The sequence below is a fragment of the Trachurus japonicus genome, chromosome 17 (assembly GCF_045865225.1).
Source record: "Trachurus japonicus isolate A0001 chromosome 17, Traja_1.0".
Classification (NCBI taxonomy): Eukaryota; Metazoa; Chordata; class Actinopteri; order Carangiformes; family Carangidae; genus Trachurus; species Trachurus japonicus.
The window spans coordinates 27,637,602-27,665,432 of NC_140923.1; the positions used below are offsets into that span (position 1 = coordinate 27,637,602).

The 27,831-nt window shown below is 41.6% G+C and overlaps 2 protein-coding genes across 4 annotated transcripts in view; both read left to right on the plus strand.

Moving 5' to 3' along the window:
- The window catches only part of plppr5a (phospholipid phosphatase related 5a), a 27,226-nt gene extending 13,270 nt beyond the window's left edge, over nt 1-13,956 (plus strand). The window contains exons 5-6 of the mRNA XM_085805958.1: nt 428-550; nt 13,951-13,956. Of these exons, the coding sequence (XP_085662084.1) occupies nt 428-550; nt 13,951-13,956 (129 nt within the window). The remainder of the gene's footprint in view (nt 1-427; nt 551-13,950) is intronic.
- On the plus strand, nt 10,635-26,817 carry palmda (palmdelphin a). 3 transcript variants are annotated; one of them, XM_085804856.1, is made up of 10 exons: nt 10,635-10,692; nt 13,951-14,007; nt 14,691-14,771; nt 14,932-15,050; nt 15,557-15,671; nt 15,756-15,780; nt 15,859-15,945; nt 16,113-16,273; nt 19,383-20,369; nt 26,740-26,817. In XM_085804856.1, the coding sequence occupies exons 2-10, from the start codon at nt 13,963-13,965 to the stop codon at nt 26,743-26,745; spliced, it is 1,626 nt and encodes a 541-aa protein (XP_085660982.1). In that variant the 5' UTR covers nt 10,635-10,692; nt 13,951-13,962; the 3' UTR covers nt 26,746-26,817. The 3 variants fall into 3 exon arrangements, with proteins under 3 accessions (XP_085660982.1, XP_085660980.1, XP_085660981.1); XM_085804854.1 differs by lacking the exon at nt 26,740-26,817 and having other exon boundaries at nt 19,383-20,642; XM_085804855.1 differs by lacking the exons at nt 10,635-10,692; nt 26,740-26,817 and adding an exon at nt 13,800-13,828 and having other exon boundaries at nt 19,383-20,643.
- The last annotated feature ends 1,014 nt before the right edge of the window (nt 26,818-27,831 follow it).

Sequence of the window (27,831 nt, forward strand, 5' to 3'; positions counted from 1 at the left end):
GCATTAAAATGACTCTAATTGAGACAGTTTTTGAAAAAGAGTGTCTAACGGCGTCGTGAGGGAAAAACCCTCACAACATCCTGTCAGACCCAAACAGCCACCTTGCAGCTGTACATCATCACATCACTGGTCAAACAAATGTAGGTTTGTAGACTGCCAGGCTAATGGACTAAAGAGCTGCAGGACACATATAGCCTACATGTTGTTGTTGCTTCACTGAGTTTGAATTCCATTTTATGTAACAACTCATACACACTGGCGGGGTCACTCTGGATCACAGAGACAATCTAAACACAAATAATAAAAAGTCTCCCTCCAGTGACGATTCAAGCTCCTCGTTTGTATTCATCAGTGTATTTGTGACTGTTTCTGATGGCGTTATTACAGGCAATGTTTAATTTGTCTCCTCCTCTCTCTTTGTGTGCAGGTGGTGTTTGTGGTTCAGTATTTTAAGAAGAGACCAGGATTTCCTCAGAGTCCATCAGATGTGGACACATCAAATACCGATGAGACCCCTCCGCTGAATCACACCAAATATGTTTCTACACAGGTAAAGTAATACATGCATGTGGTAAAACTCACAGAGTAAACAGGAACAGAGTCAGAACTGTGGTCTTGTCACATCACAATCCAGGATATGAAGCAGGGATCCAAGATCCACCTCCAGCTCTGTAAGCTTGTTTTTAAGATTATAGTATCCCTCCTTCGCCTCCTTTAATCTCCTCCTCAGCTGATGTTGAACAGACCTGAGGCTTTTCCTGTCTCCATCACTGAAGGCCTCCTTGTTCTGGAGGCTACTGATGATCCAGGATTTGTTGTTTGGAAATCAGTGTACAGTCCTTGCTACAGTGTCCATACAGAGCTTAAAGGAATATTTCAACATTTTGGCAAATTGGCCTATTGCCATAAAGTCAATGACTTGGCGGTTCCAGGTGGTTTTGGAGAAAATGACCAAAAACCACACAGGCCATTTTTGAAAATAACCACCACCCCGCGGGTTAGATTTTTTTTTTTTGGCCAAAAATGAAAATTTCTTCAGATTTCTCCAAACTCGGATATATCATCTGGGGGCCCGAGGGGAGTCCAACGCAGAAGGTTTGGTTGAAATCGGGCCGGTGGTTTTGGAGAAAATGACCAAAAACCACACAGGCCATTTTTGAAAAAAACAACCACCCCGCCCGCAGGTTAGATTTTTTTTTTTGTTTGGCCAAAAATGAAAATTTCTTCAAATTTCTCCAAACTCGAATATATCATCTGGGGGCCCGAGGGGAGTCCAACGCAGAAGGTTTGGTTGAAATCGGGCCGGTGGTTTTGGAGAAAATGACCAAAAACCACACAGGCCATTTTTGAAAAAAAACACCACCCCGCGGGTTAGATTTTGGCCAAAAATTTAAATTTCTTCAAATTTCTCCAAACTCGGATTATCATCTGGGGGTCCGAGGGGAGTCCAATGCAGAAGGTTTGGTTGAAATCGGGCCGGTGGTTTTGGAGAAAATGACCAAAAAACACACAGGCCGTTTTTGAAAAAAACGACCACCCCACAAGTTAGATTTTGTTTTTTTTTGGCCAAAAATGAAAATTTCTTCAAATTTCTCCAGACTCGGATATATCATCTGGGGGTCCAAGGGGAGTCCAATGCAGAATAGTACAGCGGTTAAGCCCTAGCCTGACAAGCCAGACTATATCATTAAAATGTATAGTCTGGAAACGACCGGTAGACGTTAGCCTGACAAGCCAATTAAAATGTATGTCGTCATCGCGTTAAGCCCGCCCAACGACTCTCTAAACAGATAGAGCGCTGTGATTGGTGAACACAAACGGTGTTCGAGACTCAAAAAGTTCCTATGGCTCGTTTCTAGACCCACCTACGGAGCAAATATTTTTGCTGCCGCTAGGGTGCGTCTAGATTTCTAGGCTAGTTAAGCCCTCAAAAAAAGGGGAATTGTGCACTTTTTGAAAGAAACATGCATTTTAGGAAGCAGCAGTTCTAGTGTTAAAGGGATAGTTCACCCAAAATTGAAATTTCACTCATTATTTACTCACCCTCATGTCGACTAAGGGCTGGGAGAAGTTTCAGAGTTATCCGTGGCTTCTCTGAGTTACAGGGGGTCTCGGCGTAGCAGTGCATGTCAATATAACGGTTGCAAATGGATACCAACTGTCTTCGTAACAAAAAGACACACCAAAAAACATCCAAATACCTCCATGCTGCTTGTATGTAATGTCCGTCTTGTATTGAAGTCCCGCAATGCGAAATTGTCCCGAAAAAAATTAAATAAGTCTATTTTTCAAGCTTGTTTTGTAGCGGAAGCTTCTTGAAGCTCCTCTTCCCGGTTCGTCATATTTGGACGAACTGGGAAGAGGACAGACCCTGGTTCGTCCAAATTTGACGAACCAGGAAGAGGAGCTTCTGCTAGAAAACAAGCTTGAAAAATAGACTTAATAATAGAATTTTTACCACCACCTGCTGGTCACAAGGAGAACCGGTGTTCCACCTTTATTCTTTCCAGTTGCAGTTGAGGAGGAAGGAAGAAAATGTGTTCTTTAACTGAATGGTGTTTTTCTCTTTTGGTTGTCTAGAACCCGGGCTCTATCACAGAAGTTACATGACTATGAGCGCCCACACCCGCCCCCTCTCCATGACCAAGATGTCCATGACTATCACCTGATGGCAATTTTAGTTTGACCTTCAAACCTGGACCTTTATCTTTACCAGCCATATGTTGAGGTTGTTTCCATTGTTGTTGCTTGTGTTATTTGAAAAAAAATAATAAAATAATAAGAATAAAAATTTAAAATAAATTTCAAATTTGAATTAAGTTTTTATACATTTTTTTTTTTATACAAAGAACACGTATCTGGTCCCTTGTAGGCTTCACTACATACAGGGTTTATTGCAAATTCAGAAAAAAAAAAAAAAATTGCAGTTGGTTGAATTTGACAATAATACAGGCATCAGGTAAACAATTCCTGTACCAGTCACTTTGATGCATTGGTTTACTCTAAAGATACCACTGTGTGTAGATGCTATGCTGTGGATGATGGTAGATGTAGAACCTGTAGAGTATTTAGAAGCAATAGACAGCGTCCTTCACTGAAACTGTGAACCATGACTTTATAGAATCCACAGGTTCCTAAGGGTCTGCAAAGTAATTCTGTGTGAAATCTTGTAAGTGTATTATTGGTTACTGCTAATATCTGTGGTTAATGCTTAATTAATTGTAATGGTTTCCTTTCATGTTTTTGTCTCACAATGCTATATACTATTTGGTTATACATTTTTATTCTGTATTTGTTCTCAGTGTCTTTGTTCTTTTTTAATCTCTTGCCAGTCATTCTGCTATTCCTGTTATAATAATAACTATATTTAATAAATCACATGTCAGACACAAACTTCCTCAGTTGGCCTGGTCTACTGTATATCTTTGTGTTTTGCTGATTGCTGATTTGCTGATGTAAATATTACTTTCTTCATAATTATATATACGTTTTTTGTGATGCATGATTTGCTTGAGTGAGTGAGTGAGTGAGTGAGTGAGTGAGTGAGTGAGTGAGTGAGTGAGCAGGGGCGGGTCTTCCATGGTGGCACAGGGGGGCACCTGCCCCCCCTGCAATCTGATTGGCCACCCTGTATGCCCCCAATGGTCACTGACTTGTAGTCATGTCAATCACTGTGTAAAGCCCTTCACCACTGCTGTTCACTGTACAGAGCGACAAGCACTAACTTCTGACCAAGGCTCTTAATAAACTCTGTAAAGCAAATATCCCAGTGTTCTGTCTAGTAAATAAAGAAAACTGTGTAAGATTGTTACTGTTCTCAATTTCACCATTTGAGTCATGCTTGTTCTGGTTATTCTGTACATTGACTGACCTGTTACACAAAACACTGACATGTTTATTGTTCAGAGTTGAGCTCTAACTACTGGCTAAGCATATGGGGGTTAGGGTTAGATATTTCTGTTCACTGTGAAAATGTATTGTGTTGCTTATTCTGCTAAAACTCTTATTTACAAGAGTTGATTATTGATTGACTATAATTTTAATATTGACAAGTGGAAAATGAAAACATCACAGGCATCTTCCTTACAATGTGAAAGATTCAATGTGGCCAATAGCAAGATGAAGACATACTGTAAACAACAGTGTGTAACTGTACAATATAAATATTCAAGACAACGATCAGTGGCAGTCTTCATTTTTGTTACTTTTGGGTGCCCCCCCCCCAAATTCACTCTTGTTAACCCCTGTGCCCCCCACCAGAAAATACTCTGGACCCGCCCCTGTGAGTGAGTGAGTGAGTGAGTGAGTGAGTGAGTGAGTGAGTGATGCAAACAGTGCACAGTGACTGGCCTTATACAGTAAGTGTCATCATTGTCATCATCACCTCATTTATGGGTGTACATGGTGGAGATGACAACAATAGCCACAGCATTTCATCAGATACAAACATAAAAAGATAACATATACTGTAACCCACGAGATACATGAAACTTCAATCATTCCAAAAAAAAAAAAGCTGAAATCTTCAGACACAATAGGAAATGATAATGGATAATGTCAGCTGTTAACTGCTACTACTCTACAGCCTAGAAATGATGCAATGCTCCCATCTGCTGCAGACCGACTTTATTGCAACTACTACATCAACAGAACAGTGTGTGTGTGTGTGTGTGTGTGTGTGTGTGTGTGTGTGTGTGTGTGCGCGTGCGCCTGAGTACACGGATAACACATCTCACTCCATTCTCTGCCATGACATTGACTTTTGTTTTTGCAATAAACAATATGATAACAACGCTCAAATACTGGCACACACTGTCTCACGCAGACTGTCCTCAGTTGGCCAGAACAGAACATTTCATGTTCAAAAATTCTGTGTATGTCTTCACATAATCACATAATGGACTTTTTTTCCCTTTTTAAAAAAAAAATAAACTGACCTGTCACTGACCTGCCACCAACAGCAGTAGCGGAGCTGTTACACGAGAGGAAAAGATTTTCCCTCAAACTGTTGCACTTTGAAAATCACAAATGTGAGATTAGGTTTAGCACTGTGTAAACTAAAAATTTACAGCAAAATTGGATAAAACAGAACTGCTCATGATAAAATTTGCCCAAGTCTAGAGGTATTTGTATCCCTAACAATAAGAAAAGACAGAAAAAAAGAAAAGAACAAGAGAAAAGAGAAAGAGAGGAGAAAACAGAACGAGAAGAGGGAGAGGAGAGAAAGAGAGGAGAGACAGAGGAGAGCAAGAGAAAGGACAGTGGAGGAATAGAAACCCCTCCCCTCAACTGCTCCCTCCCACTTTCTAACTGCTACCCTCCTCCCTTTACCCTTCATCCCCTGCCACCTGAACAACTCCTCTCTTGCTAGAAATGAATGGATTCAGTGACAAGATTGGGTTTTCTCCAGGAAGTCTGGTTTCTCCCACCTATTTCGTTTTTAAAAAAAAAATCTGTTCTGTTCATTTTGTTGTTCTTGATAACATACATAAATTAAAGCAGAAGTAAGCGGAATGTTTGTGTTAATATAAGTCTTAAATAGTTATATCTTCCGACAGCAATCACTTACATAAAGTGTTTGGTCCGAAACATGGGTCTGTCAGTCACTCTGCTCTGCTGTAAGCCGAGGAGAAAACTTCTTGTATACTTTCTTGTATCCTACAACCTTTATCCAATGAGGAGAGAGAATGGCATGTTCTTGATAACATACATAAAATAATACATTTACGTATGTTAAATTAGCAACAATTGAATGATGGCACAAATCCACAAGTAGGCTACTTGAGAAAAGCAGTGAAGATGCTGCAGCAAAAGCAGTGAAGATCAGTACACTAGCTATCTATTATATATATCTCTCTCAAAATGGCTGACTTCCTGTTGGGTTGAGGTCATGATGTCAACATAATATGTGAACCAAGAATTTCCTATTATTTCAATATGGTCCTCCATCTGACTTCATCGTCATTTGGGTCCTAAATATTTCCCCCCCTCCCCTTTCCCCTTACAATTATTACTATTACTTTATTTCTCTCTTTATCCCTCTCTCTATTTCTTTCTTTCTCTCTCTCTTATATTAAATATTAAATGACATGATTGTTCAATGCATGTAATTGTATTTTTCTGTATTTCTTTGTTATTTAGTTTAGTTTAACAAGTTTATTTGTATCAGAGAAAATGTACAAAATAACATTAGTCTGAGAGGGGAGAAAAAGCCAGCACACTCTCAATATCCTTTTGATGATTCTTTATTGCAGGACAGGCAAGCACAGACATTTCGACCAAAGTCTTTTTCAATGTCATGACATTGAAAAAGACTTCAGTCGAAACAAGGACACAGAAACTGCCCTCACATCAACAAGAAAACCAGTGAAGTCAACAGTATTTTAACCCACTGTTTCCAGGACATGAACTCAAGCAGATGAGTGAAATATCCTACTGCATCTTGAAAGGCACAATGGCACCAAATGCAAGTCAACATAAGTTTGTTTTCATATGTTTGTTTTCATTTTCATGTGCGGCACGGTGGCACAGTGGTTAGCACTGTTGCCTCACAGCAAGAAGGTCCTGGGTTCGAATCCCCGGCCGCCCAGGTCCTTTCTGTGTGGAGTTTGCATGTTCTCCCCGTGTCTGCGTGGGTTTCCTCCAGTTTCCCCCACCACTAAAAAAAAAAAACATGTCGGCTAGGTTAATCCTCCAGTCAGTGCCCCTGACCAAAGGCACTGGCTCATAATCTGGAGTTGGTCCCCAGGCGCTGCACCGTGGCTGCCCACTGCTCCTCAGGGATGGGTTAAATGCAGAGAAAGAATTTCACTGTACTAGCTGTATATGTTACAAATAATGTACCTTTAAAAAAAAATTTTTTTTGACACTGAATGTTGTGTCATTTTCAAGACAAGAGCGCCATTGAGCACTACAGTACTGTGTCTGTGGTTCTGTAGGCTAAATTGTCTTTGGAGCCCTACTCAGATACAGTAGCCACTTCTCTCTGAAGCCACGCAACACTTCTTCAGTGAATCATTGTAATCACAATGTGAATGACACAGCTTTCTGCGATACTGTCACATGTCACTGTGCAGCTTCACTAACTGTCCCGAATTGTAGCAAGGTGCTAATTTACATCCGGAGTCCCATAAACATAAAAACAGTTCAATGACAATACGCATGATAATGTAGACAACAAAAAGACAACAAGACGACTATGACAGTGTAAATTGTAAAACATATTGGCAAACACGTTCCATGGGTAGGAGGACCATAAGAGTTTCTGGGAGATAAAGTGCATAAGTGCTGGGTTAAAATGATAAGTGCTAAAGTGCAGGAGTGCATAGGTACCAGTTGTATTGCATGATGCCCTATAAGAATGTAAGTGCTAGATAGTATTGCACAAGGCCCTAAAGTGCACATCAGTTTAAAGTGCCATGTTGTATTGCACGATGCCCATTACACCCAGATGCACAAGCAGAAGTGTGTAGATATTGCACGAAATTGTAATTATGTAAGTACTACAACTGTAAAACCAAAATGACATACACAAAAAACATTATGTTCCATTCCTCTGGGGAAATTTTGAAACGCCCACGGGGCTACTGCCGGTTTTGCCATCTCTGTCAACATGAGAATCAAACCCACGATCTTAAGGTCAAGACAGAGCTGATCAGACAGACACATGATCATCTTTCTATAAGCACTGATATGGAGGAGCTGTAACCACATTAGGTTAACTGTGTGTGTGTGTGTGTGTGTGTGTGTGTAATCACATGAAGTTACCTGTGTGTGTTAGTGTGGGAGAGGAGTGCGCGCTTCCGCGCGCATTTGTATGTTACCTGTGTGTTTTGATGTGTGTGTGTGTGTCTGTAACTGTAATCACATGAAGCTGGTTCTAGAGTCTGTGTGTGTGTGACTGACTTGACACATGTTATGAGCTGCATCCTGTGTCAGTCTGATTTAGCTGTGTCTGTGTTTATAAACATATAAATCAGAAGAAAAACACAGATCAACGTTGCTCTAAGGACTTCCTGAAAAATGTGGTACGATTTGGTGTTTCTACAGTAAATATTTTGGAGACGCTGGCAGTTTTAAAACATCGGTCTGTTCTGCTTCTCAGAAAATATTTGTATTGGAGTCAATGAGGAGCAGGGACAGACGTGGCCGCACTCAGAGGCTTATTCTGTAAATTCTGTAAGTCTCTCTGATATTTTGAGCACATGATATGAGAGATAACAAGTTTGTCTTACAAATTCTGAAAAAATCATGTGTGTAGAGTGTAAATTGTGGCCGTGCTGATAGTTTATCCAGAAAAAATACATAATGTTTTTTCACTCTCTCCCACTCTAACCGATGATGTCACGCACTCTGACACGAACATTCCGTGCAATACACAACCATTATAATCTCATAATTTCTCCAAAAATGATCATGGTCATTGAACAGGGATTGATCAAAAACTATATGACCTATCAAAACGTGGAGTAATACACCAATACACAAGACTTGTGTCTACTGTTTAAAGTTTAAATGGAGTCTCTAGGTGAAAGTATGCCTGAGCAGTAGACGTTTGTTAAACTCCAATGATTGGTCTTTTTCGCTCTTCTTTTCCCGCCCGTCCCATTGACTTCAATGCAAAATTTTGCGCAGTACGAATTTTTTGCGACGTCGCGAAAAATTCGTACACTGTTGAGAAAAGTAATAGCACACCGATCCCGATCAGGACGCACGTTTTGATATATAATTTGTCCTAAACAGACAACAGCTTCACCCGGGCACTGGTCCCTGCAGCTATTTCATAGCTGTAGGGATCAGTGCAGATTTGCCCACCTTTTATAGAGCGATTCGGAGAACGTTTTGTGTATGCCGCCATCTTGCGGCGGCGCCATTGCTGCGGTGACATGTGTCAGTCATAGTAAACTGATTCTCTATGACAGCATCATAAATAGGCTGCATTTGTGATGTTTAGTGCCCCCCAGTAACTGATTAAGGTATCTTACATGAATACCAATATTCATTTAGTAATTAATCATTTGTTTGAGCGATTAGCAGGAAAGATTAGAGTAACAGGGAGATAAGAAACTGTATCATAAACGATATAACATACCGGTACGTTATGCGTGCTGACGTTAGCAAGCCAGCAGCGGGATATTTAATCATGTGGACAGGCTACATGAATAAGATTATAAAAACAACAACAACTTTTGCTTTGTTTTAGATATTCAAGAATATTTTATTGACCAGCTGGCCTCCGATGATCAGAAAAAACGTCAATTACAGGTCTCTGATTTATGGTCAAAATTACCTGAGCTCCGGATGGTCGGACATATTTTACACCGGCTTTTAGACGACCATGATCACATCATATTGAAGGGATCAGTGAGACATTCACAGACTGTCCACACGATGTGAAGGTAACGGTGAGAAGGGTAGCCAGGTTGTACAGGTCAGCTGTGACTGCGTCGCTGGCGGCTGCTGCTGCTGCTGCTGCTGTTGACACGCTGTATACGTAACGTTACGGTCTAAACACGGACACTCCTCCTGAAGTAAGGGGCTGTGTTTTGCTGATATTAGAGCAGTCGAGGACGGCACATGTCCTCCCAGCCTTCCTGGACATGTTCGCAGAAGAGAAAGGGAAGAGAAAAGGTCCACTTGCATTCAAATGCCCGCTTCGCGCACAGACAAAAACAAAGAAAAACACGCACTCTCCAACAAAACTCTCAGGAACAAACTAAAGAGGTGCACGGCCAAAAGATCAACTTAAAGAAACAAAAGAAAGGCCAGCAGCACTCGTGTCCTTCTCATTGTCTTTTATTTCATACTGCGTCGGCGCTTAGCACAGACCGGTTTCGACAACGTCTTCCTCAGTGTGCCTGAGGAAGACGTTGTCGAAACCGGTCTGTGCTAAGCGCCGACGCAGTATGAAATAAAAGACAATGAGAAGGACACGAGTGCTGCTGGCCTTTCTTTTGTCGCTTCGCGCACAGAGCCAACAGCTGCCTGACTGTTGTCACCGCAGTAATGGCGGCCGTTCGATTTCCGGTGACGTCGCCGAATCGCTCTATAGATAGCCTACTGTAAAACATTTTGGCCAAAAGATAGATAGATAGATAGATAGATAGATAGATAGATAGATAGATAGATAGATAGATAGATAGATAGATAGATAGATAGATAGATAGATAGATAGATAGATAGATAGATAAGACAATTAAAAACCACACCCATTAAAAAAAATTGTATCACTTTTTGGATCACCAACCCTACCTTTAAACCAATCGTTTTTTGTTTTTCATTTCGCATTCATCAAAAGAAAATCCAGTGACCAAAAGATACACTGACCTTTTTGCAGGCTAATTTGCAGGGTTTTTTTGTTTGTTTTTCTCAAAAATAGAGAAGGGTTATGGAGCTATAGGATCTGACCTCAGTATGAGTGGTTTCTCAGCAGCAGCGCCAGTCAGTCAGTTAGGAGGTATTTGATGATATTACTAACATGCAGGCTCATAGGCCTTTTTTTTGGGGGGGGGGGGGTGACACAGATCTTATTGCCATTGGCTGACAGACGGACATCAAACTGTCAATCAGCCGTAACGCGACACACGGAGTGGCCACGCCCACTTCCACCTGCCTCCGGGTGGTCTGGAGCTTCCCGCGGGACAGCGCAGCGGCGCAGGGCGGCAGGGCAGCAGCAGAGGAGAGAGCAGCCAGGTAGGAGAAGAGAACATGGTCTTATGCATGTGTGTTGTGTGTTTGTGTGGAGTGTTCTCCCATTATCCTCAGCTGTAAGGAGCTGCACTGCAACCTGCAGCCTCATTACAGTACCTCATAGTTAGCAGGTAAAGATCAGGTGAGAGGACAGGAGGGGCTCCCAGCATCTGAACCCCACACCGCCCAGCAAATGTGGCCTATAATGTAGAAACAATAGAAAGGTAGAAGCTGACACACTGGGCTTGGTGGCGGGTGCACCACAGAAAGACAACCAGAAAGAGGTGGAGATACTGTAGATAAGTCCTTAATTCTGTTTAAGCTTCAGTTTCTCCGGGCTGCAGCCAGAGCCTCCAGCCTCCACTGTAACCTCCTGTAAGGTGACACCGGCTTTAGGACTGCTCCTCAGGTAAAGACTTTCTTTTTAACACATTTACAAACATTAGAGTTGATGCTCAGTCATGAACCTCAGTGACCTTATCACTGTGCATTACTCATATTCTTCCACAGAGGATTTAGGACTGATACTTGTAGGATTAGGGCTCAGAGCAGGAGTGTGACTCTGTGCATGAATTCACACACTTTTAGTCCATGAGGTGCAAAACTGACAGATTCTTCTTTCATGGCTGTCTGTAGTCCTTGGTGCAGTGGTGTTGTGCATCAGTAGTGCATGTAAAACCTTTATATGTTTAGGTAAATGATGTCTTTATCGGTTAAGAAACGTTTGGGGCCTCAGTGTTACAGAACCGGATTTTTTAGGTTCAGTGTGCACAAGATAATTATAGGTTTGTTTGCAAAAGATCTATAAGTTGTGCACACAATACTGTATGTCAAATGTCCCTCAGAACTTGTTGCTGCATGTTGGACAAAATGCTGCGGTAACACAGCTCACTGCACCACAGCTAACAGGACTCCAACGAGCACAGTGATGCCCCAACTTAAAATTTTAGGGGTGCAAGTAGAAGAATTAGGGGCACACACTGTTAATGAACGTAAATCAAAGCAAATATTCACATTTCCTTTTCATTCATGATCCTCACACACATTGGCCTGACACCTGTAATGACAGATTCCAGATTCTTTGAACTGCACATGTGCAAGTAGATGAAAAATTGACTTGCACTGCATGTCTCATATTTTATAGCAGCAAAATGTCTCCATTTAGGGACAGACTGGAGCCCTGACTTATATACCAGCATATACATAAAATAAAATGATCAGGCACTGAGCACATGGGTGTTGCACTGATTGGCCATGTGGTCTGTCACTGTGTAGAGCTGGCAAACAGATGGTTTACACAGATTAGCAAAGTCATGAGCAGATTAGCTCAGTTTACCGGCTACTTTACTGACTGGTTGCCTGCCTTCCTGACTGACTGACTGACAGGTCTACTTCACACTTACATGCAAATTGAGAAATGCATTTCATTTGGTAAATAGAGCAGTCTGTGTGAGTGGAGGTGGGTCAGTTCAGCGCCGGCCTCAGGCTAACACGCTCCATGTTTGTTTGAGGGAGTTAGGGCAGAATAACACGCTGCCTCGCTGTGGACATATCAGAGACTCTTTTCTCCTGGCTGACCTCGGGCAGTGAGTGAGAACATGTTTGTTTGTCTCTGAGTCTCATTGTTGGACTGAGGAGTCCAGCAGACAGCAGTAAGTGTCTGTGACCAGTCAGCTGGATTTTAACTTGGCAGAAGGTGACCTGGAAATAGCAGCAGTAACTTTGTGTGTTTCCATCTAAGAATTCACTCCACCCCCTCACACCCCTTTATACACCTCTGAAGACCCACTGTAACCCCCCTCTGACCCACATCTATATTTACCACACAGCTCCTCTAACCCCCACACACACCCTGCCTCTGCAAGGGAATGAACCTAAAGAGTTGCACTGCTATTTTTAAATGTCTTCTGCACACACTTTCTGTTTGAAAGTTGAATAAATAGAGTCATTTATTAAGACTCCACAGACCTGTGGTGCATGCTAAATGGGCTGTATTTATATAGACAGGGCTTTTTTCTACACATTCACACACCAGTGATCCATGGGTGGGGGCAAGTTTATTTGTTGTGATGGTGTCATACTGTAGGACTAGCCCTGCTGTTGTGGTAAGATAAAGAGATAAGATAAAGATAAAGGTTTATGATTGAAATTTGCAGACAAGTAAAGGTGTCAAAATAGTTGTAAAGTTAAAGGTGTTCTTCTAGAGGGATGTACTGAAGAAATGTGATGTAATATTATAATAAATAATCATGGACTTCTCTTCAGTACACCAAACCACATTAAACTCTGTGCAGTGGAACACGGGGGCCAGTCCAAGTAATTTGACATATTTGAGCATTTATTTAAAAAAGTAAATCAATAGTTACTTTTCCTGGTAATTTGTTACTTTTATAATGTAGTAATTCAGTTACTAACTCAGTTACTTTTGTGGGAAAGTAACTAGTAACTATAACTAATTACTTTTTCAAAGTAACGTGCCCAACACTGCTGATCAGGCACTAGTTTAATAAGCAGTCAAAATGGAAGGAATGATGTGGTTTTCAAAGCTTTTTCTCTTCTGCTAAAACTTTTTTTTTTTTTTTTTTTCACAAAATCAAAATCATTGCTACAAATCCACAATTGCAAACAAATTAATGAAGTAAAACCAAACCATAAAGGACAAAAAATAAGAAAGAAAAAAAAACTGCAACATCAACCACAAACACAGTAGCAGCAACAACAACAACAACAACAACAACAATAACAACAACAAACAACTGCTAAAAGTTAATTAAGTTATCATAAAACCACAGAAATACACTGTGGACAGCTGGAGACCAGCAGCATGCCCCCCCCCCAACAGATAGACCCCTGGCCCACTAGGTATAAATACAAGACTTGACTCCACAGTGTAGAAGAATGGAATATCTGAGTCTCCTCCAATGGGCAGGATGTATTTATTGGCTGAATTCTTTATTTCAGGATTGATTTGAACAGAGAATCAATCAGTGTTCTTCTGTGTTCTTCAGCTTCTTCATGTTCATCTTTTCCTCACGGTTCAGTCTCCTGGAATATTCTTTTGTCGCCTTTCAATTCTTGTCTCACTTGATAACTGCTTCACTGCAGAATGAAGAGGATTCAGTATTGTGCAGTGAGATCAGTATGAATGGTGTTTTTCCTGCTTTCCATGTAAATTCATTTGTCTTATGAGTGGCTTTTTTATGTTTGGTAACTCTCTGTCTCCCTCCCTCTCCCCCTCTCTCCCTCTCTCCTGTTCCTCAGGCCTGAAGCAGCATGGAGGAATCTGACCTGCTGAAGGAGCGGCTCCAGGCCATCACTGTAACGTCATACTCTGTTACTCTGTGTTTGTTTATTAAATGTGTTTCCTATTTGCATTAGCATTTGATTAACCTAAACAGTTAGTGAGAATTGGAGAATATTAGGTCACAATGAAGAAAAAGAATCTGAAATTTTAAAATGAAAAGTTGTAATATTACGAGAATAAAGTGCTTTAACATGAGGAACATGGAGCCTCCTATGAAGTTCTGCTTTAGCCTAGTTTCATCATTAGCATCATTGAAGAGATAGTGAAGAAGCTGAGTCTGTTCTATTGTTCAGTGGTGGATGTAGATACAGATTATTATGGTTTATAGATTCACCATGTGGCTCTTTCCACTTGGTGGAGGTGAAGGTCTCTCAGAGGTGGTGGATGAGGCGAGGAACACAATATTTGGTTGTATGAAAATAGGAAGTCTAAACCAACCAGGTGTGTGTCACATTTACAGTTTATACTGTAGGTATCCATGCATAGAGAATGAGACTATTATCATATGATGTTGTGTAGTAGGGCAGCAGCAGAGGAGAGTGTACTGTAGTAGGCAGTGGGAGGAACTTTATTCTTATAATAGTATGACTTTTTCCAATTTTTATTTTCTTCAATGTGGCCCTAACACTCAGAGTAGTCCTGAGGAGATCAACAGTGTTATATGAGCTGTAACTTTCCATTTGTCCTGCTGCATTAGGAGAAGCACCGGATTCAGGAAGACATCAGAGAAAAGAAGCTAGAGCTGGACCAGGAGAAACTCAGACTGCAGCATCTGAAGGTTCGGCACACACAGTAATCTGTTTGAATAAATCTATGAACGTCAGCAGTGACACCAGTGGAGCGGGCGAATGGGTATAATCTCACTCCCATCTGTCTGTCCACACGTTATCATCTGAAGTCAGGACTGAAAGTCTGTGTCCTTATGTCCTGTGAAACAGAAAAAAGCTCTGAGGGAGCAGTGGCTGCTGCAGGACTCTAGCTCCCATAACTCCCCACGGCAACAGAGCCTGCGGTCAGACCAGCAGCAGGCCAGAGCACTGCAGCTCACCATCCACAGGTACCAGACACACACACCCACTAGTCTATTTTCATTTTTATTTTATTTTATTGTTTATTTGACGTGGACAAAATGAACAATTTGTGACACACACATCACATCATGTAAATATGCCAGATATAGCTCAAGGCTAATTTCCATCCGTAGTCCTCACATTTAAAGACGGACAGACATACCATACAAAAGGATAACAATAGGAAGCTACCTGCGTAAGTGTATGAAAAAACATAGTATTAGCAGCAGTTACAACAATAAGAAAACAGATAGCAACCTGCATAAAAATAAGAGGGGACAGAGTACTAGCAGCAGTTATAAAACAGATAACAATGCCATGCAGCGCTGCATGGCATTGTTATCTGCATAAATATAAGAGAAAACAGAATATTAGCAGCAGATTCATAACAGAATTACAATACAGAACAAGATACAATCGGAAATAAGAGCTACAGTAGCACTATAATACAGTCTGACATATTGGACTCTCCTGGTCTCCTTTGGCCAATCAGGATCGAGATGGAGGTGGTGCGTCTGGAGCAAGAAGAGTCTATGATTTCCACCCATGAGAGCTTCATCCTCAACAGATTGAAGTCAGTGGAGAAAAGTCCACAGGAAATCATTAAGGTACACACACACACACACACTCACACACACACTTTACTGTTGTTATGTTACTTTGCTCTCACACCCATGTGCATTTGTTTCCAGGAGGCCCAGGAAAACTTTGTTCCTGGTGAGTTATGACATGATTGTCTGGATGTGACCGAGCCCAGAGATGAATCCATGTTAACAGGATTCTCTTGTCCCACAGAACCAGTCCAGGTTGCCAGAGAGGTTGCCACAGAATCCCCTTCTCCACCTGCCAACAATCACACTGAGCCCAACACATCAAGGAAGAGTGGGTTCATTTTTACTAATTTTTGTAAATTCACTTCACATTATATGTGCAAATACACAGGTCCTTGTGAAGGTGTTAGTGTGTGTTTCTGTGTGTATGAGCGGGGGAGAGAGTTGTGATATTTGACCAACATGAACTAACATGAACTTTCCTCCCTGTCTTCCCAGCTGTGTTTGCCATGGAGATCAGTGTGAGTAAAAACCTGCTGACCGGGGAGAGCACCGTCCTTTCCACTGCACCCGTTTCCCCCGAGGACGCTCTCCCACAGGACAGGGTCAAGGTCTATGAGGACAGCAGGAAGTGTGTCTATGCTCTGAACTCACAACAGGTACTGTCATCCATAATAATAATAATAATAATAATAATAAATCAGCCACATTAAAGGAAATGGTCAAAGTCTCTCCTCCTGAGTTAATGATGACCAGAAATGTTTTTGTTGAACATTATGATGTCACAGTGAACCTTTAAAGGTCCAGTGTGTAATATTTGTCAAGGTTTATTCGCAAAATCTGAATATGCTACCCGTGAATATATTAGTATAAGCGTATAATAATCGCTATAAAATAAGATTTGTATGGTTTTTGTAGCCTTATAATTATTCTTTCATACATATAGCAAGGGTCTTGCTTAGAGAGTGTCGCCATCTTGTGCCGCCATGTTTTTATGGCAGCCTGAACGGAAAATCTGAACGGAAAAGAGTTTCACGTTCATAAATAAACCAATGAAGAAGAAGGAGGAGGAAACAGTAGACATATGGTAAAATGGTTTAGATCTTCACCTCATTGCTCCATGCTCCTGAAATACTCCCAGTCGTCCCAGTCGTGGTAAACAAGTTTTTGTCCTTGGAGGCCACCGTCACTTTGCCGACGGGAGGGGTGGGCTCAAGTGAGAAAGTGAGCGCTGCGATCTAGAATATGAACACTAGATATCAAGGTTTAATCCCCATTTTACACACTGGACCTTTAAAGACATTAGAGTTAAATTGTATCATTAATGTCAGTGAAGAGTGTGTGAGGTAAGGCCAGAAGCTTGTTTTGTAAGGTCACAGTGTGACAGATGTAATTGTCCATCCAGACAACTCTGTGCCAAAATATAGAAAACAGCGCTCACAAGCCCAGAGCCATGTTTTGTAACATCACAACCACCTTGAACTTTGACCTTAAAATCTAATGAACTCATCCTGGAGTCCAAGTGAATGTTTAGAACAGAGGCTACCAAGGCCTTAGTGTGAGATTGTGTCCATGAGAATGAGACGGCCCATTACAAAGGGGCCAGATCAAGGGGATGAATGTTCCAGGGTTATGGGACAGTGGCAGCAAATGTTCTTCAGTTTTATGTTTTCACTGGTGAGCAGCAAGCTGACAAATATGTGCTGAAGCCAGACTATGGAGGGCTTTAACTTAGATCCACCAAATCCTGTCTAAAAAATAAATAAAGTGGAAGCTAAAGCAAAGAGACATTTCTGTTGAAGTTCAGCTGCAGCGTGTTGTACAACAGGTGTGAGTTGCTGTGAATAAAGAGAGAGGGTGATAATAAGGAAAGGAAATGATAATGGAAATAAATGGAAATGAAATGAAAACAGAGTGTTGACAAAACCAGACTGAATAGAATTTGGATTAGAATCAAAGAGAAGTTGTGAGCATTTGGAATAGTTACTTAGAATAGTTAGCATTTTGAAATGATGTTTGGAGCAGACAGTAGTTGTGTTAACACTGTAAGGTTTCAGGTTGATTTAGTGAAGAAGAAAATAAGGATTACTGTCAGTGTCAGTAAAGGCCATGCACTTGCACAAATGCAACTTGGTTAAGGGATAGTTCAACATTTTGGCAAATTGGCCCATTGCCATATTCGCTATAGTCATAGCAGTAGGTTTGTTACCTTTATTTGTCGGTGTAACCTATTTTTAGAACAGCGGAGCGGAGCAGCGGGCTGCTAAAGGCGGGCTTACACTGCACGACTATTCGTCTGTTCACATCTCAAACTGCACGAGCTTCCCTCTTCAGTCCTACGTCTCAGATCAGTCTCAGACCCCCACTAATTGCACGTCGTTCTACAATTGCTCCCCACCACGATTACCCTGCGATGCCGCTGAGATTTGTGCTGCTCTATAATTGCTCGATTGTAAACATCAAATTGACATTGGTTCCTGATGTTGGTTCCTATAGCAGAGTCCATGGTGGAAGATCAGACCGACAAACACACAGACAGACAGCGTGCATCACCTCCAAGGCCGCCGCCGCTGCTGCTGAGAGAGAGAGAGAGAGAGAGAGAGAGAGAGACGCTGCGCTCTCCAGCCAGCTGACGTGTAGTTCACCTGCGGCTCACCTGCAGCTGTCAGAGGAGGCTCGCTAGTTCTCTCTCTGGCCTGCACTTTAAAAGTTCAGCTGATCAGGTCAGCTGAGCTGAGCCAGAGCACAGTGGACGTGGCTGGTGTAGGCTCACTATTTTATACTAGGCCTACTGTAACGGCAAGAAAAAAAATAATCGCCCTCAATCACTGATTGTCTGATAGTACGTGTGTGTGTATTTGTCGGGCTGATCTTCCACCACGGACTGCGCTGATCATCACCCGGTCACCCTGTCTGTCACAGCTGTGGTCTAACTTCAGCTTGTCACTTCCCTGTCCCTCCTCTCTCTGTCTGCCCATTTTAACTCCATCTGACGACGTTCAGCATCACATTCAGGTTCATAAAGGCTCTGTGCTCTGTGCTAAAACAATCTGTCATGGTAAAAACTTGTCGTATGTGCAGAATCGTGACGTAGGACCCCATACATTGTCCGTCACGACGAGAAATTTTCTGGCATGTCAGAAATTAATCGGGAGGTCGGCGACTCGTCTTTAGGACGTCGGGACGTGACGCAGAGCCTCACTAACCATACGTCCCGATTATGCTCACGACCCCGCGATCCCTCTAAGATTATGCAAATTAGGCTGTGACTCGTCTGGGACGACAAAATCGTGGCAAAATCGTGCAGTGTAAGCCCGCCTTAAGAGCTACGCTATGGAGGCTAAAGGAATTTCTTGGTTTCCCTCATCAAACTCATCAAATACAAAATCCCAAAACTCCAAAACGCTTTTGTGGACAAGTTGTGACCTGCACAATCACCACGCTATGAGGTAATAATGGAACGTTACGAAACGGAGCCGTTTTCGAGGTAAACACAGAGTCTGCTTGCTGAAAAACTGTCCCTGAACGCAACGCACATCAGCGGTTGAACTATCCCTTTAAAATCTAAGCCCTGATACAGACAGCCATTATTGTTGCAGTAAAAGGCAGTCGACCATGTAAAACAAGTAGGTGCCGACTGGTGGATTCTATGTTCTGCTCCCATGATATGCCCATTTTCTTTGTTTTACTCTGCACTTTGTCTGTTTTGGCCAACGTCCTCCCATTGCCCTCTCCTCATAATGACTCATGCACCCTCTCTCTTTTCAGGAGTCACATGACCAGACGTGTTTTCCTGAGCTGTCACCAAACGAAGTGGAAGACTTGTTGCGAGGCGCCACAGTGCATCGCCAAGTCAACTACCAGCCCTACCACCCCAACCCCGGCAGAAGGGAGGCGCACTGTTTCTATAGCTACCCTGACGACAGGGACGGAGTGGACGGGTGTGAGCTCAGAGACCAGGGAGGGCGTCATGGTAACTACATCCACAGCAACAGCACAGACTTCATCTGGCAGAGGGAACCACAGGAAGAGCATCACTACGACCATCAAGGAGCCCATTACAGCTGGCAGGAAGAGAGGCACAACCACAGTAACATGAGGGGAGGGGACCACTTTGGAAACAACAGGGGGGTGGGGTTTCACCACGGCAACCGTCCCCTCAGCTCTTACCAGGTGAGAGACTGTTACAGTGTTCAGGAGCATCGGCCTGTCGTGCACCACAGCAACAGCTTCATGAGGAGCGACAGCAGGCTGAACGGAGCCAGAGCTAATGGCTGCGTCCCTCCCAGAGCACATGACCAGGAAGCAGTGTCAGCCTACCAACCGCAGCTCTGCTACACTCCAGCCAATTATATTCCTCTAAGTGATTACATCACAGTTGGCGATGAAGAACTCTATTGTTACAGCCCGACGTCCTACCCGCCTACAGCGCTGTACAGTGGCCCCGCCCCCCCTGACAGAGTGCCCTCCCCCCTCTACGGCGATGACACCCCTTACACCATCCTCCACCCCGTGGAAGCCACCGAGCCAATCACAGCCATCTTCATGGGCTTCCAGACGGCACAGGACGACAGGAGTCAGGAGTTTGAGGGCTCTCTGAAGGCCGAGCTGGTCGTCCTCGACGACTGTGAAGACACCGACGAGGAGAGGAGGGGCCACGCCCACCCAGGGGCCAATCACCTCTCAAAGGGAAGTGCAGCCAACGGAGGCCTGGACTGTGCAGAGGGACGTGGAGACAGACGGACGGACAAACAGGTGAGACCAGGTCTCAAGAAGATCCAGAAAAAACACAAACCCTGCTGTACCGTCTGCTAACAGGACTAACTCCTGCATGTGGCTAGAACTTGATCGGTGCTCACCAAACCATTAACTGCACGCACTAACCAGTGTCTCACAGTGATCGACTGGCAGCTCAACTTGAACTGAAGCGTTCAGGTGGTTGGATGCTGGAACTCACTGACTGGCTCCTGTGTTGCTCTCACAAAACTGACAACATCATGGCTACCACATAGGAGACGAGACAGGTTTTACTCTGGGCTCAGGTTGTTGACAAGATACTTGTCTTATTCTAAAAGTTCCAATAAGTAGGCTACTTCCTGCAGGTAATGAAGGCAGGACTGTTTATCAGTGTAGTCTCTAGTAACATCTTTAAACAGACTGATATGATTTCATGTAACAGTTTCAGTTTAGTAAAATCACCATGGTAGCAGCATGGTCTCAATACACTTTACAAAAGAGAGAGAAAGAGTAGACAAGCCAAATAAGCAAAAGAACACACAAAAAGACAAAGGAAACAAAGACAATGATATAACAATTAGGAAACTCAAATTTCTCCAAAACATTGGGTTAAAAAGTGTGTTTTAAGAAGTGTGGCAGTGGAGGCGGATTCTTTAATATGTAGCGCCATGGGAGGCTACTCCATATACCGTATAAGGTGCATAAGCTGCAACCAACTGATTTTTTTATTGACTGAGGGAATGGGCAGAAGGTTAGAGTTCTACCAGCACCGTAGTAATTAACAATAAGAAGCAATAACAGGTTATTATTTGTTTGTTCATTTTGAATGCATTTGGCTAAAAACACTCTGTGAACGTGACGCTGACTCAATAGTTAACAGAACTCCAGTGGTATATAAACCCAGTGCTCTACTTGGTGAGAGCTACTGTCCCTTCCTGCCAACGCACACACCAGACACACACCTACAGTAGCTGGTTAGCATTACCTGTAGCTTAGTGAGGTGTCTGGGCTGGAATGGAGATTAAAGGTACATTCTGTAGGAATTACTCCCATCTAGCGTTGCGGTTGTATATCGCAAGCAACACAATCGTATTTTTCATGCTGCATTCACGTGAAATTGGGCAGACGGATGACAGGCGCTGCACGTAACGGCATAAACAAGCCTCTATAAACAAGTGGTCCGTCAGCACGAGGCAAAACAATACACGTGACAATATGTTGTCATAGCGATGTGGTATTGTTTACCTGACCCACGTTTTACCGGCTTTCTCTCGACTTCTGTGACTAAAATGACATCTGGTTTGTTACCGACGGCCATCTGCCCGACTGCACATGAATGCAGCACGCTCCATTCCTCTGCACAGCAGAGGTCGATGCAGTAGAGTTTTATTCACTTAAAGGGACAACAAGGAGTTTCTATTTGGTTATAAAAAAGTCTCACGTTAATGTGGATGAATCTACGCTACCCACACTTGTTAATGGGCCCATTTTCGATAAATATATCGTTTTGTCTCTGTCGTTATTTTGTTATTATTAGTGGTGGTGGAAATGCTGGTCGAGCCGACCACTATTTTTTACTTTCGGTTTCGCGGCGAGTCATGAGAATAACGCCGCCGAATCACCGTTTATGGTCGGAACTACGACGGTATGTGATCGTCTTCAAACCTCTGACTTTAATTCTTGATGAATGAAAACATGAGTCTGTCTTGCGCCGGTCAAAGAATTTCACGGTGCGCGCGGAGGCTCATAAATGTAGTGTGAAAACGCTTCGCTTTTCCAAAACTCCTCGTTGTACCTTTAACAGTCAACAAAACCCGAGCTGCGTCCCAAGAAAAGTAAAGGAAAAGACACAGACATGACCCAAGCACGCTACAGGACACGACTGACTTCTTCCTCCTTCACCACACCATTTATATCTTTGACACAGTCATCAGTTTTTAGACTCTGACATGTTTATGACATTCGTTTGCCTACATCTCTCTTCTTCATGCTCCTCCTGCTCTCATTTCTGCCCTCCACCATCACACTGGATTCTGACTTTGCGGGTACCCCCACTCTCTTGCTCAAGCCACCTTATCACCGCATAATTATAACTCAGATCCTCAGCACAACCCAAGCCATCACGCACAATATTTTACACTAGAGCAGCTAACGAGTCAAATGGTCATCACTGTGGGAAAGGAATATTAATACAGGTGGACACAAACACACTGTTAAACAAACACGTGTGTCACTGTATGTCTCAATCTCTCTGTGATTTAATTCACTCCTCTGCTGTTTTAAATAAAGTATGTTTCACTGTTGATAACAAATTAAATGCATACACAGTAGTTCAGGGTTTGACTCAGGTGAAGTGCTCTCCTCTGGCGCCCTCTGCTAGTGATCACAACAGTGAGCAGCAGCCTGAGTTTCACCTACAGTAAATTAGACATTTTTTAAAATCCTATTTAAAGTGCTTTAAAATATATATAGCACAGTACTGTTGCCATACCCAGAGAAATACAGTGGAGCATTATGAATACACCGAGGAGGAAAACTACTAATCTGAAATTTTAATTGTTTGTTGTTTTAGAGGCACAATATGATATAATAGAAACTTTAAAACGAGGGAGGTAGAGCCACCTGCACAGGTTTCACAAATAAGGTGATTCTTCATCTTATCATCTTCCTCAATCATTTAGTTTTCCTTTTTTTCTCAGTGCAGCCATCATGAAGTAACAGTAAATTCAGTTGTTTTCACTTGGCTGACCCAGTCAGAGAACATGCAGGTGCATTCTGACTGGTTTACACAACTTTACATTGATATAAAAACTTCACTAAATGGAATGAGCTGTGGTCCAGTACTGTAATTATGTCAGAGGCACAAATAGTTATTCACCATTTAAACACACTATTGTATTATAGTATTATATTATTATGTATCTAATCCATTTGAATCAGTTTTTGTAAATATCTTAATAAGGTGCTTTGGTAACCCTTTATTTTACAGGCCGTTAATTACATGATAATGTAAAGAAATAGCCCAGAATTAAATGTCAGTTTCATAGTAATGTTGAGAAATAACAGTTAATTGTAAATAATTCTGGCCTTTCCCAAAAAATTCAAAGCATGAAAATCATGCGTAAACCTTTGCCTTTGACATTGCTATGAAATTAACCGTTATTTCTTGGCTATTTCTTGACATTATCATGTAATTAATGGCCTGTAAATTAAAGAGTTTTTTGTTTTTTCCAACCTTAGCTTTTATCCAACTGCTGATGCTTTTCACACTTTTATATGAAGTTCAGATGTTTGTATTGTACATACTGTATGTTTGACCACTGTGTCGTGTGAAAAGTCAAGAGAGAGGCTCCAATAAAACACTCATTGAATTGTTACAGCTGTCATACTGATATGTCAGGTGTGTTGACTTCCCATGACCACCTGAATCATATGAAAATCACTGGAGCAGTCTTCAGAGCAGGACGTCCCTCTGCATGTCCCTCTTCAGAAACCAGGTGATGTCACGGAGCGTCGTCCATCTTCATTTACCACAGTTAGTGGTAGAGAACATTCCACCTTAAAAGTTCCCTGTAGCCTGAGAGTGTACTGAGTACAAACTGTGTTGTAAAGTTGCTTGAAGTGTTCAGTCTTTTAGAGTGGACTAACTTACAGCAAAAATAAATAGATAATGTACAGTGGGTTAGGATACAGGGTAACACTTTTCATAACGTGTTCGTAATGCATTCATGATGGCTTCATAAGGGATGCCTCAGCATTCACATATTGGGTTACATTGCTATGGAATAATGAACTGTGATGTTTTTTCAAAATAAAAGCCCCATAATTGCACCTGGAAATCTTAGAACAAAATACCCCTATTCAGCATTCTATTGCAATGGTTCATGAAGGCCTCATAAAACACTCACTAATGCGTAGTGTGTTACCCAGATGTTTCATCAACGTACCTCAATCGCACCTGGAAGTAGGCCTGCTGGGATAAAATACCAACTCATACAAAGGCTTTATTAAAGTCATGTATGCAGATGCATTGTTTGCTTTGTTCCTGTCACCCAAAGTTGTCCAGGCACCAGGGCTGTTGTATAGGGGATAAAGGTGATGATAATTCTAGGGGCCCAGCGCCCAGTAGGGCCCATAAAAAACCCCAGTAGTCTAATCTTTGTATGACTGATTTATTCTGCGTAAGACCCTGACTAATACTCATAGTACACTGTAAAAGCTCAACATCTTTCCAAGAATACAGTATTTGTCTTATTTCTTGTCCAAATGTCTCATTTCTAGTCAAAACTAAGCTCTTTCCACTTAAAATAAGACTCATCACCTAAAAATTAACTTAATTAAGTTTTTTGTGCTTGTAATAAGGAAGAAAAACTTGCTCCACTATCAGATTTTTTCTACTTATTCCAAGTGAAAATCAGCTTGAAAGAAGTAAAAAGTGTCTAAAAACAAGCTACTTTTAATATGATGTGTCTTATTTTAAGTATAATGAGATTTGTTTTGACTAGAAATTACATTTTGACTAGAAATAAGACAAATATTCTTGCTAAGATACTTGAGTTTTTACAGTGTAATGCTGCATTAGCATCAAAACAAAGAAGGCTAAATAAAAAACGATAATACATACGTAGTCTAAGGGGAAAAAAAGGAAAAGTTAGGGGGAGGGGCCCACTTTAGTATTCTTTAGCAACCGTCCTGCCAGACACTGAACCATTCCAGTGGGAGCATCGTTTGTAATTCAGTTATGAATCCTTTACCACCTGTTTAGTAAAGTGACATGGAAAGTAACATTTATAAACCATACATGAAAAATTTACAAATAACTCCTGGCCCTTACAAAGCCTTTGCTGATTGTATTGTACATGTTCTTGTATTTTCAGGTGCAATTAGGGGACTTTTATTTTGAAAAACAAAATCCCAGTTTGTATTATACTGTACAGTTATGTCACTCACCTCCTTCACAGACTTGTCTACATACAAACATAAGTAAATTTCTTCAGAGTTCACCAGGTCATAATCACTTTATGAAGTGCATCACTGATTCAATTCCCTGTCACCTCATGGAGGAACTTAGAGTGTGGAAGAGAACATGTTTTAAAACCACTTAAAAAGGTGATTGAAGTTTTGCATTGATGCCAAAAGAATTAGTGTCCACCTCAGCTTTAATGAGATGGTGCATCTCCGACCCAGATCACTCCCACCAACTTTAAGTCCTGCTTGTAAACCTTTGTTACTGATGGATATCAACAGCTCATCCTGTCTGTGTTGATCCAACCGTCTCCACAACATAACACTTCCTGACTGTGTGTGTCTGTGTGTGTGTCGCATTGATCCTGCATGATGGGAATCAGTTCAGATGTGCCCTCATGCTGCATATCAGCTTCTGTTAGTTTACATTGGCACTGATGTTGAGGTGTGTGTGTGTGTGTGTGTGTGTGTGTGTGTGTGTGTGTGTGTGTGTGTGTGTGTGTGTGTCTAACATGCTGCATATGCATGAGATTTAATGACATGGCAGATGACATACAGTCAACATAGATCTGTCATTGCTGCTCTGATTGTTCTCAGTCCACTGGTCACACACACTCTTCACACCGAAGACTCATCATGAACATCAGTTACTGTTAGTTACTGATGTTCCTGAAACTGGAAAAGATACATTTTGCTTTCATATCGTATATCAAATTTCACATGTGCAAAAATCACATGTAAACTGTTCATATGTGATCACATGTGCCTGCGTGTGATTTTTGCACAGAATGTGGTTTTTCTTTTGGATGTGACAGCCAGGAGTGAGGAGGCAGGGAACATGAGCTATAACCATTTGGCCACTAGAGAGCGCTCCAACAACCACTGTCTCTGAGCCAAGAGCTAACTGTTACTGTAAGTGTGTCTGAACATCTACAGTCACACAGCAAATATAAGTGGCCTTTGAGTTGAGATTGTTTGGACAACCATCAGTCTCAATCCTTTTTCTTTGATCTTTTACACTGACTATAATATTACATGATATAATAATTTCAGTAAGGGTTAGGGTTAGGTAAGATGTATTTTCATTCTGATTCGTCCCATTCCATTCTAATAAAATGTTTATTTGGAAGAATAACTTAGAAACTTTACATTGAAAAATACTTACATATATACTTTATATATTATAATAATAATACATTTTATTTATAACGCACTTTTATAAGTGCTCAAAGATGCTTTACAAAGGACACAATTAAAATATAGAACAATGTGGAGTAACACACCATTAATATAAGATATACAAACAATGTAGAAGGTTAAAAAAGACATAAAATGAAAAGAGGATAAATATTCCATATTCAACATTTAAATGACTTTTTCTTGTTTACTACTTTTACTCAGTATGTGTGTGTGTGTTGTACAGGTGTGAAGAGGCAGGGCAGCCAACCTGATATGAAGTAGCTACTGTGTTTCTGATCGGGCCTCTACATTCAACATGCACGTCTTCTTATCTCTTTGTGGTAGAACAGAGTGTAAATGCATTAGTGTCACAATAAATACTTTGTGTCACAGTCTCTTGTTTTTTTCCCCGTAAAACATTAAAAACCACCCATTGTGTAATGTTAAACCTGAGGGCATCATTTCCACACATACCCCACACTTTTACAGTTTTAGTTTGCTTTTCTAAAATCTCTCTAAAATGCCAGTGTCCTAATTCTGTCCAGCTGTCACAGCGGAGCGCAGAGTGGAGGACACACAGGCAGCAGGTACTGTAACAGACTGGTTATTTCAGACTGTGAGTTCTGATTGTCAGGCTAGAGAGCAGAGCTGGGGTCAGTCACAGCCTCAGAGGCAGATCTGTTCAGGACTGATCGTTATATATTGACATTAATTACACAGCAATACTGACCCAAATTTTAGCTAAAATTAGCCACCGTTAAGTCCTGGTCATATCAGACTGAGAGAGGCTGCATGAGCAGAACCCCGAGGGCCCGGGACTGTTTCCTGTACTCTATCACTCTGACTTTTCAACTGGAAAAGAAAGATTGATCCGATTATCTCAAGGTTATTGTCAAAAAGACATGAGGAACATCAGTCAAAAATGTTGTGTCCTTAAAGGACACACCATTATCAATTGCATGGGATTTTCAGTGAGTTTAATTATTTGTTTTCAGCTTTTCTAATTCCTTAAAATGATACATTATTAATGATGTTGATGATTCTGTTCTTAATCACAAGGTCCCAAATCAGTTCCCCAATTTGATTAACTTCAGTTTGATTCAATTTGATCTGATATTGTTTTCCATATTTCTGTTGCAATATCCATTGTGTTTGGATCTGAATGAGTTTCTCAGACAACTAAAGCTGTGAATTGGTCCATTATAAAAACATCAGTGTTTACATTATGAATGGACCTAAAACAGTTACATCACTACACCTTGTATTCAACATGGCTCACAGTTCAGACTTTCTCCTCCACAGCAGATGTCATGTGTGTTGTGAAGTGGCTACACTG

Bases quoted from the DNA above. Each gene is read 5' to 3' on its own strand.
- palmda (XM_085804854.1), top strand. From the start codon at position 13,963: ATGGAGGAATCTGACCTGCTGAAGGAGCGGCTCCAGGCCATCACT. The intron at 14,772-14,931 runs GTTCGGCACACA...CCTGTGAAACAG, and splicing joins TCAGACTGCAGCATCTGAAG to AAAAAAGCTCTGAGGGAGCA. The intron at 15,946-16,112 runs GTGGGTTCATTT...CTGTCTTCCCAG, and splicing joins GCCCAACACATCAAGGAAGA to CTGTGTTTGCCATGGAGATC.